This window comes from Diospyros lotus, chromosome 7, assembly GCF_014633365.1.
Source record: "Diospyros lotus cultivar Yz01 chromosome 7, ASM1463336v1, whole genome shotgun sequence".
NCBI lineage: Eukaryota > Viridiplantae > Streptophyta > Magnoliopsida > Ericales > Ebenaceae > Diospyros > Diospyros lotus.
In genome coordinates this window covers 1,236,896-1,248,791 of record NC_068344.1, presented here as the reverse complement: position 1 = coordinate 1,248,791, position 11,896 = coordinate 1,236,896, and the positions used below count along the sequence as shown (strand labels likewise).

General features: G+C 38.0%; 1 protein-coding gene across 1 annotated transcript; it reads right to left on the bottom strand.

Annotated features, from left to right (window-relative positions):
- Positions 1–491: 491 nt before the first annotated feature.
- LOC127806871 (nuclear transcription factor Y subunit A-10) lies at positions 492–7,840 on the bottom strand. Its single transcript, XM_052344431.1, is given in 7 exon segments — positions 492–1,032; positions 1,035–1,380; positions 2,129–2,272; positions 3,781–3,849; positions 3,941–4,041; positions 6,875–7,182; positions 7,670–7,840. Coding segments are annotated over 6 exon segments (972 nt in total). The 5' UTR covers positions 7,134–7,182; positions 7,670–7,840; the 3' UTR covers positions 492–979.
- Positions 7,841–11,896: the final 4,056 nt, after the last annotated feature.

The window sequence follows — 11,896 nt, the reverse complement described above, 5'->3', positions numbered from 1 at the left end:
GTTTGAATTTTAAAGAGTATCTATATATTGAAAAAAAAAAATGTTTAACCTCTTGTCTCACTTGTTAGATTAAGCTCGACGGGATAGTTCTCACAATAATTTTTTTTTTTTTTATAACGTAAAAATCAAAGAAGCTCTAGCACACAACACCTTTGGCGAGGATTGTCACATTTTCCTTATAAATTGCAAACTAAACCCACACAGACAAGTAGGGCCGGCCAAGTAAGTCTAGGTCAGAATCTGTGCCCTAGCCCCTTAATTAGTAATAATTGACACACAATCGCATTGCCTAGGATTTGAACACGTAACTTTCACATACCTAGTACTTGAATCCCGTGCAGAGGATCACTTTTGTTACCCGAGAAGTTAGTTTCACCCTAATCTTGCCAAGTGCTATTCATGACACTACAATACCCCGGTTAGGTTTCATTAGCAACATCAAGAGAATTGGGGCATGTTTGGGTGGAGTTATTTTGCACCAACACTGGAACTCTCACAACATAAGCATCATGTTATTTAACAACCACAAACTGCTGATACATCCCAAGTCCCAAGTTTTACAATACATTACATTCGCCAAGGAGTTTGAAATGCAGACTCATAATACTGACTTCACAACATCATGTTCAACAACTTGAAGATCACAAACATGAAACCATAGATTCAAGGTCTGTTAGGATATATGGGAACAAGCCCATTTAAGGAGTAATCCAAGTTTTTGCTGCATTGAGGCTTACAGCATCTTTAGCCAAACCAAGACTGGGAGGACTGCCAAGGAATAGCAAAGACAACCGCAATGCAGATAAGCCAAGAATGAATTGCCTAGCAACCAAATGGAGTGGTGGAACAGTGCCCGAAGCAAACCTGCTGTGGTCTCCACCCACAACAGAAGATGCAACGGTAGCGTGCTCCATTTGGTCACAGAAAGGGTGGGGCTGATGCCAAGGTTTTAGCACCAAGCCCATCTGCCCCTTTGCTGTCAAACTTTGAGGTTGCAGCAGCCATCCGCTGCTGCAATCCACTTGCTGGTGTGGCCATGCCGTGCCCAGTATTGATCATGTCAGAGAATGGGAAGACTGATGACCGGAAATGATTCAGTTCAAAGCGGCCAAGATCTCCCCTGGAGAATATGCTAGTCACCTCTGACCCGGAGAAGTTAGATCTGCCGTTGGCTTCCTTTGGTGAGTTCAAATTTCCGCTATCGGATTGCACAACTTCAGAAATCTGAGATTCAGTGGGTTGGGAGATTTGTCCATTCCCAATCTTCTCGGTCTCAGTTCCACATTTACCATCGTCTGAAATCTTTGTGTTGAGGAAGCGGCCACCAATGCCTCTTGGGCGGCGCATCGCATGGAGATGACGCGACAGGTGCAGATACGGCTGTGGAATAAACCAGAACATTCATTATGTCCAACCATAAGGCGAACAGGAAAGCATTTATCAGGAAAGAAAGAAGAAACAGGAAGCTTGTTCAAAGAGAAGAATTAAAATTTTGGATTAAAGCATTAGTTTTAGTAATGGTCCAAAGTAAAAGTGTGTTTGTTCTTAATCCTCCATGTTCAAAAGCTTTTGAGAGAACTTATGAAAGGTAGGCCAATGTAATAAAGTTGAATGAAAGCATAAAACGACGACGAGCCCCTAGTCCCATTGATGATTAAATTAGATCTTACACGAAGAAATTGATATATTGGCCTTTTGATTAGCAACAGAAAGTCAATAGTTAGATGGCACAAGCAGAGCATCAGTTTTTACTTCAATGGCAATTCTTCATTAGAGCTGCACTGTAAGAATCACTTATGCCTGTGATGCAATCATGATCTTAAGATTTGTACATATTCTTTGATGTCACTAACAGGAAACTATCATAGAAAAGGATGAAACTAATACAAGCAAAAAGAAAATGGAATAATCTAGGAAGAAAAAAGGAACAAAATACTAGAAGCGAACATGCTAATACAGCTCGTCAACACAATCAACAAAGGATGCGAGGCAAAATGAAATGTTCTCCTCATCGCAAGAATTGGAAAGGGAAATGGTTAATTACCAGATTCCAAATCGTATAACTTTTTCATTTTCCAGCAGAATGGAGAGCAATATAGATTTTTGTTAAGGATCTTAGAGTTTATACCTTACGGTGAATTCTTGGAACTTTATTTTCTGATTCTGCCTTTGCACGTGATAGCCGACGCCTGAGTATTCCATGATACTGCTTGGCATTTACATACACTGGTCCATCATTTGTGGTCAGATCTGACGGCAGCATAATCCGACCCTAGATGATATGAAGGATAAATTTTGTGAATTTGTAATTGTTCCAACTTTATTGTTGTGAACATTAGTAAGCAAAGATCAGACACCAAACAACGTAGTTTGAAGCACAGTAACCAAGTTCCTTGCCTTGCAAATATTAGATAACAACAACTATCACAAGCCCTGCAGTATCAGATCTGAGAATATAACAACAGAAGCTAGTTATTCTAGCCACAGTCCCAACTATAAAAGTCATTGTTAGTCCAGATTTCTGTCTTTCTGCTTAGGATTTATTTTCAATCAGCTATTTCCAAGCCTTTGCGACAGGAAGGTCGCAGGTCTCAAATGTGAAAACAGCCTCTTTTTGAAGCAATGGCAAGGATGCAAACAAAAATGACCCTCTCTCGACCCTCACAAAGTGGAGAGCCTCATGTATTGGGGATGCCCTTTTTAGCTATTTCCAAGCCCAGATAACAGACAAATATCATAAATGTAAGAAAGTTCACTGTTCAGGACAAAACTCTGTTCGCGTTGTCCATATCCCATTCCCTTTGCTTAACATTTTCTTGTTTTGTTAAATAATAAAAAAAAAAATTCCACCTCTCCAGGTTTCTTTCCTCTTTTACATCACACAATCAGAGTCTAGCATCTTCAATACGGAATGCAATTTTCTCCATTATCAAGCCTTTTTGTCACCAATGGAGTTTGCATTCTGTGATGCTATACCACTGTTGGTTGAACCAAACCTGAAGGTATTCCAATTAAGGTCGATTCTGGTAATGTCCAATAATTCAAGAAACAATCACTTGCCAAAATTGAGTTTAAGATCTTTTAATGTTTATTCTCATACTAATCACCAACCACTAAAGTCTAGAAAAGTTTGCATTGCTAGACATTCTTATATTACTTGATCTCCTTTGGAAGATTTATTACATCATATATCCATTTGTTTCTTCTTTGGGATTTCCATTTTGATGTTCTTAACTTTGTATCTATTGACCGTTTGTGACTAGTTTTGTTTCAAGAACAAGATTATTTGCCTTTCCATTATACCGGGTAAGAGTTAAGCGGTAAGGCTGAAGTCTTTTGGAGAAATCCTACAACAGCGGTTCATTTTCCTTTGATTTATTTGTTCTGGTGCTAATTGCACACCAATAATGAAGTTCTCCTTATCTTATTCTTTTCATAAATTTCTTGCAATTTTGTGAAGGAGCATATCACTTATGATCCTATTTTTGAATTTTGAGAGTTCATAATGCATCCTTGACAAAAGATTAACAGTCTAGATTCAATCTAAATGAATGACTCGAACGACAAAAAAAAAAAAAAAAAATCCACAAATTTAAAATAATAGTTGCTAGTTATTTCTAAAATAGGATATAACAAGAAAATATACATGTCCAAGAAAAAAAGAAAATAAAATAAATAAGTACACAGATTTATTCAATAGAACTGCTTAATTTAGATAGACAGGAAAGGTTAAAATATATAGTTTATGGGCTGAGAAAGAACATCAGAAGGAAGACAAACCGTAATCTGAGATCCATAAGTTGAGAGTACACCATAATACTGATCTCCGTAAGGATACTTTGTGCAGATCTGTATCAGTGCCAGAGACCAAGAAATTGTAAGCACCGGTTAACTAGAAAAATACACACACACACAAATGAATGCGGCTTAAAGATATTACCACAGGTTGACCAAATCCTAGCTCAAAATGGCTTCGATATCCTGGTGTGGCTACCTGCACAGGCATGTTCCCTGAAGTTTTGCAATCACCTGAATGAGAGACTACTTGGATGGTTGAGGAAAGTTAGAAAAGAGTGACACAATTTCTGTAGCAGCTCTCAGAAACTTATTCTAAGCTTTACAACATGATCTACACACTCAATTTGAACTAAGACTTCCTCAACTACTTGGGGTAGGCTACAGTATTCAAACAAGACCCAACAAGCGCAAGCATAAGAATTACTATAGGTGTGGGTTGTTTCAAGAAATGAAGTAACCAACAGTGCCTACAAAGTTGAGAAATATAACTTTGGCATAAAGTTAAGCATCCTTCACAGAATTGAAGCACATGACAAGTATGAATTTGAGGACAGAAATGTTTAGTAGCTTAGCATGCCTTTGGCTTCGCCTTAATAAACAAACAAGCATAAATGATTTAGTAGTTTAGCATCGACATTCTTTTAGTACTTAGTGTGGTGGAAAGTTTCTCTTACAACATATTACTTTTATTTAACAATTCATTTTCCTAAACTTGGAACAAGTTATGAAAGTTGAAAAGAACTGAGTTCTATAGGGTTCAGATGAAGAAAAGACTAAGCTACTTGACAGAACTTGGTTTTGGATGCAAAAAGTGCATACTAGAGTAGTTCGCGGAAAAAGCTCTAAAATGGGGCACAAGCAGAGCATATTTCAAGCCAAGGAACAAACCCAGAAGAGCCAGCTCAAGTAGCACAGAGAATTATGAATTCCTGTCAACCTTGGTTTTCCAGATTTCCTGTTCAATACAAGATCAAGTCCTGCTTGAATGAGGTCATTTGATTCCTGTCTTAAATAGAAGGTTGTATTGGCAAGATATTGTGATGGATGCGAACCCACTACTTCACTGACTTCTATATATATATATATATATATATATAAAATGTAGGAAGTTCAAGGTGATACCAACAGAAATAGAAGAGCTCAAAGTCCAATCTATTCAATTGTGAAAACAAGCATCCAAATACCTATCTTCAAATGAAGATTTTTGGTGATTAATGATTGGTGTACCGGATTTCCTTAATTTTGACTGGTATTAAGAAGTTGATACATATTTTTAAGCATCTTGGAGAACAGGATATGAATTCAACAGGGGTATATCTATTAGGTTATGAAGACAACTGGTTGGGACTGTAAGTTGTCTTTTGTAACTCTTGGAGTTCATTATAGTGCTTGCTACTTGCTAGGTGAGGAGCTGGGATCGGTCCTGTCATTTCCCTGGATTAAGGTCCTCCATGTAGGTAAATAGATAGCATCTAACCACATCCAAAGTTGAACAAGAAAATCCACAGCTAAAGTTCATATGCCAGCAAAATTTTTGCAACATATCAATCTTAGGCTACTATTACATGGAAGTCTAGAATTCATATAGCCGACCCCACATAGTGGGATAAAGGCTAGATATGTTGTTGTTGTTGTATATCAATCTTAGGCTACTAGAAATTCCAACATGATACCTGCAAGAAGACATGGCTAAGAAAAAAATCAGCTTAATCCAGCATTCTAAGCCTTAGCAGCAACTTTTAGAAGGTGCCCGGACCACTCAAAAAGCCATGCCCATACTCTATACCACTCTACACAAGGAATTTTCAGAATGTAACCGACTTACAAGTTTCCTTTCTACTGCTACAGGCCCTTGGATCTTAAGAATCCCACTCTATGGATGCCTTGAATTAACAAACTAGGTCTGCTTGCAACAACTTCTCATTTCCTGATTTCCATATTATTTTCTGATAAACTCATCTTCATAAATGCAAGTGATCTTAAGCAAGATGTCTATCACTAGAAAGGCATAAATGTCTCCACTGAACCAATAATTTTGTCAAGAACTGCCGATAAGATCAGAAGATGCTATCCTTCCTTGTTTAACAAAATCTTTATTACATATTTTGACATTCCCACTGTGTGGCTTGACAATTGATATTTTAAATTAGCATTAGCATGCCAACCCCACATAGTGAGATTAAGGCTTGGTCGTGTTGTTGTCAATCTCACAGTGGCTTGACAATTGATATTATTTTCTGACACGATTGTCTAACCACATCAGCTGACTGTGTAAAGTGGGTATTTTACCCAGTTGGCTGACGCGTTTGGACCACTGCATTGGACTCAAAATTATAATCGATTCATATTTAATCACTTGATAAGTTGCTCTGATGACCGTCACAACTGCTTATTTTCTACATTTTCTACACGTAGGTGATGTAGGTAGAATAAATAATATCTTTATCTTCCATGACCATATAAGTTTGGCAAAAGGCTAATACCTACAAATGTTTACCTAACCCATTTGGTCTATTACATTCTATCAACTTTCGGTATGAAGTAAATGCAACAGATCTCTGAATAAATAGAGTATTGGTATATCTTCATGCAGACAGCAACTACACCAAGGTGATGCGGGCAAGTAAGATTCTGCTGTAATCAAGACTGTATATGTTGGCATTTTCAGCTGTGAATTTAATATATTGTGGAATGTGAATGTACTAGAAGTACTCCTCTGGACCAAACTGAATTTTTCTCAGTAATGCATCCAAAAATGGTTGATTTGATCTGATTCGTTAAGTAGTGCACCAGAAAGAATATCTACACAACTGTACACAGGAAAGCAGAGAGTCTCGTGCAGTGGAGACGCTCTCTTTGTGCGTGCGTGTGTGTGTGTGTAACTGCACACTGGCAATAGCAGAAAAATTTAACTTGGAGATAGCAGTATCGGACATATGAGAAACTTGGAAGCAATTTATATTCATTGAAAATTTGTTAGACCATGCTGCTACTTGCTTCCCTATGACTAATTCAATCTTTCCATTCTGAAAATGTAAATTATGAGCATCAATGCTGCAAAAGTGAACAAAATTACCTGGAAAGATGGTGAATGGAGTTGGATTTCCCTTCTCCAGCCCCTTTTCACTACCATTCTCAGCTTGGTTAGTGGCAGTGTGTTGGCTTCCATTGGAAGGGCGTCCCACAGATGAAGACCTAAATTGACCAAACGATTCAGAATGCGACGATTGAGATCTGAGCCCACTCCACCAAGGTGCTGCAGCAGATGATAACTGACCAATGGGATTTTGGACAATCCCTTCATATTCTTTAAGATATGCAGTGTGCATGGCCATTGATTTCCTCCGAATTAGATTCTGGTCTATGGATTATTGAGCCTACCCCCTGCAATTTAAGTTCGTAAAACTTTGTATTTTTCTCCAAAATTGATTTAAAAAGGAATAACACCCTATCAGGTGATCTTCACCAAAGATCTCTAAAAACTAAGTTATCCCACAAATTTAGTCTAAAAAATTCATGAAAACCGTAATTTGATCCAGGGGAGCAGATTAACATGAAACAAATTGGGATGATTTGGGATTATTGAATTTCCTTACACGGAGATGGGGGCTTTAACTGTAGTTAAAATGAAGAAATACCCACACCAAGTTACCAACTCACTGCAAATACAAGATGAAACCTCCAAAGAAAGAAAGAAACATAAAGATCACCCAGATAGTTGCAAAAACAACAAACCAACGTTGAAACAGTTGAAATTAAAACCTCCTATAGAGTAGAGATTTTCCCGAGATCAAACCATAGAGAGAGAGAGAGAGAGAGAGAGAGAGAATCCTGAATTGCGTAGAGAAGTAGCGAGTACAAACAGACATACCCAGCTGCCCAAGAAGCTTGAAAACCTCAGAGAAACAAACCCCATTTGGCTGGAGCCATGTCGGTACAATTTCAAGCAGGGAGGAGAGAGAGAGAGAGAGAGAGGGGGCGGGGGTTGCAAAAGGACGCGAACAAGTGTAATGGAACTACACGGCACGGCCCAATCAAATATAACTTTCATGCAACTCCTTGTTTTGTGTGCAAAATATATATTAATCTCTCTCTCTCTCTCTCTCTCTCTCTCTGTACAACCTTTTTCCTTCCCCCCGCCCCCCCCCCCCCCCCCCCCCCCCCTCTCTCTCTCTCTCTCTCTCTGTACAACCTTTTTCCTTCCTTTCTTTCCTTGTTTATTAAATTGCAGTCGAACCTTGAGGCCACAAATCATCCTGCTTCTGTTCATTTCCCAACCACCGGAGAAATGGTTGTCCCAATGGTACTACTGTTTAGTGAGTGAAATGACCAAACAAATGCCAACCTCTTAACTGCCTACTATTCATAGTATAACGGTAACTGTTTCAAGATCCTAAAACAAGTAGTGGATTTCCTAATTAGTACAAGGAATTGAGGACACGGCGTCCCAAGATTCTTTCTTTCCGTACCATTCATGAGGGCCCAGAAATGGCCATCTTTCAACACTCCATCAAAAAGGGCACCACAACATTTTCAGTGAGACAGAATGTATATAAAGTTTAATTTCAGGCACCATATTTCTCCATGACATTTCCATTCCAAAATGAGCAAAAAAGATTGAGGCACTATTTTATTAAATGAAAGCCCATAAATGAATAATCTTTTATTCATGAATTGATCTTCTTGACATTTTTCAGGGTCTGTTTAGTCATGCAGTCGATCAAACGTAGCTAGAAAAGCGTTTTTCTTTGTTTTTATAAACATTGAACATCTGTGATATCTTTAAGAAATGTGTATTATTAAGTTTTGAAAACCCTAACATTCTTTTTTTTTTTTTTTTTGGAAAATAAATTTTTGGTGGAGTCCGTCTAGGTACTTCTTGATGGTAATACAAGAATATGACTATATATATAAGTGCTAAAACAACTGAACTATACACGAGTCCAAGCCATCTTCCAAACTGCTAGGTCCTTTGATGTGGTCCGTTCTTTCTTCTTGTCACAGATCTCCCAATCATCATTGAATGCATATTCCAAACTGCTTGAATTTCACATTGTGGTCCATGGTTGATTCCTTCTTTGCTTATGGCTATTAGGATAAATTTTCTTTTTCTTGGTTCTAGTGGGTTAATTTGAATTAATTAATTCTTTCTTTGCTTATGGCTTCAGTTGTCACATGAGCTTGCAATCTATATATATATATATAATCAGCATGTTAAGTGCCTATTTAATCTACATATGCTGCATTGATGGGCTCACCATGGGAATTTTTAAACCAGCCTAGATGGATGATTATAGTTGTCTTTTTAATTTGCAGTCGAACTTAACTGTTAATGACCTTGTCAAATTATGTTTAATTAATGATCCTCCAGATGTCAACTGCTAGCTAGCTATTGGAATTTTCTGCAAAATGTGGATGCCTCCAGCCACGGCTTCTAGCCAGAACTGTTTATAATCACCTCAAATGTTAGCTAAGTACAAAGATTTGAAAGGTGTTTTACTTAATTTTCTAAGAAGCTGAAGCATAATTCGCCTTTTTATAGTCAACACATCCTATGTAGAGAGTCTTGTAACTCATCGTTATCGAATATAATGTTGGTTGATCGATAAGTCTTCTATTTATCGCCTTTGTTGTACGTAGTCGTCGTCATTGTTGTCATGTCTTAAGGTTTCTTGATTATCCCATGTAGTTGTCATGTGACACAGAAAAGATTAATTAAGAACTTAACTATCAAAAGTAATGAACATGCCCCGTAATGCGCCAGCTAATAATCCATATCATGCAACTGATAGTTAATACATACTGCCTCAGATATTTTTCTAATTATTCCCTAGCTTTGATGATGTTTCTCTGTTCCCTAATGCAATTTATCAGGGCTGATAATTTCCCTTTTAACTTAAAGTTACTGCTTTTCTATGATGATGATAAAGAAAAAAAAGAAGAAGAAGAAGAAGAAGAAGAAAAACTAGGGTTCTAAAAGTGAAAAAAGCAAAAGAATGGCTGTAACAAAAGGCTCAAGTGGAGCATACTATTCTCGATAATTTCATGCAGGGGAAAGCTGGGTATTATCTGGATTAACTCAAGGCTTAGTGGCATCTAATGTCATGATAATTAGGTTTACTTCATTATTATTGACTTTTGTCCTAATTATCGGATCCAAATACACATATATATATATATATGTAATGGCCAAATGCATAAATAGACAACCTAACTTTCACTTTCGTTTACTGTGATACCCTTAATTTTACTCCTTAACTTTACTCAGCTTCATTTACGCTAAGCTAGTCATTTGTTTCATTTACACACCTAAACTAGTTATTTTCACACCATAATAACTCTCGGCCAATTTTGCTCACGGTGTTTGTTGCTCACGCGCCTAGAGGAGAACGACCAATTTGACCCCGGTCCATCCACGTAGCTGGCCCCGGCGAGCTGTCAGCCAGAGCCACAGCCGTTCAGCCACCGTCGACACTGCCTCCTGTTCGAAACGAGCTGCTTTCATTCACAGCAATTGGAATGAGATGGCAGCAATTGGCAGCTCTATGGAAGCATGGAGGTGGAGCCGAAAGACTGCTAGTCCGGGAACCCTGAGAGAGAGTCCGACCCTGAGATCAGGAGGGAATGCGAATCCGAATTCTGCTCCGGCTAGCTCGAACGATCAAGGTCGGACAAGCCCGACTGGACCTGGATTCCGGAGCTCTTCAGCTGGTGGGTGATAACTTTGTCTGCGATATATAGTAGCGAATGAAAGCAGCTCGTTCCTGACAGGGAGCGGCTTTGACGGTGGCTGAACGGCGGAGAGTCTAGCTGACAGCCGGCAGAGGCCGGCTATTTGGGCCGGGTTCAGACAAGTTTTGCTCTGCTGGTGTAAAAATGGCTAGTTTAGATATGAAAATGGAATCGAGTAAAATTAAAAGTGTCACAATAAAAAAAAAATAAAAGAAAAAGGTGAAAGCTTAGGTGTCTATTTATGCATTTGTGCTATATATAATGTGAAACGATGAGCATAAAGCATTTGAGATGCATTGGCTCCCACTTAGTATCAGGTCTTAGACTGTGATGCTTTGTGTCAAAGTACACATCAAACCTTTTATTTTGTTTGTTTTTGGGTATATTCTGCCACCATGCGAATTTTGAGGAGATTAAGAGAGTGGTGGGTACAACCTTCCTATTCTAGGTTTTTGTTTTTGGTTTTGGTTTTGGTTATATACAAAGAAAGTCAATTCACAGAGCTTTCATTTGGTCACTAAATTAATTAAAGGTTGATAATTATTGTGGAAGTTCCTCCATCACATCATTAATCTTGTTAATCTAGATCGACCCAACTTAGGGTTTAAGGTTTCTCTTAAAAAAATTCATTCTCTGGCTTACTAGCTAACCGCCAGCCACTGTATGAATAGCTGCTTCTTAATTAACTAGCTTCTGTACGTACATATATATCATATATAGTTGCAGGTCAGCATGAAAGTGCAGAAATGTTAATTAAAATTATTTATCAACTAGGTTTTGAACAAAGACTTAATAAATTATACCATAGTACTAATTGAATATTACATATAATTTACAAAAATATATTTATACGTGACTACGAAATAGTATATGTTGTATTTAAGAAAATGGGTCCAAAGTCAATGAGAGGGGTTCAAAAACCTATTGAGAGAAAAAATTTACAAAAGGTATCGAAAGTCATCAAATGAGCAAGAGACTTAAGAGACATCATCAGAGTAACCAAGATCGAATGACTGAGACCAAGAGACAACTGAATGACTTCACTCGAGAGCCTCTCTCAAGTCCTTCAAAGAGTCCCTCTCGAGACCTTATTCAAGAGTCTCTCTTGAGGTTTTTGAGAGACCCCCTCAAGAATTCATATGTCACTCAACCACTACTATTTGGAGCCTCTTGCAAGCCTCCAATATGTATCCTCACCATCTTGAGAAAAGCCCGAAAAATGCCTATAGAGAATTGTGGCTCTCCTCTACTTGTCAATCTCTTCCCTCTCTATAAATAGAAAAATTCTCCTCTAGTAAAGGTATGCTCATAACTCTAATATTTTGCTTCTTTGCATTCTAAACTTTCGTCTAGATACTGATTTAAG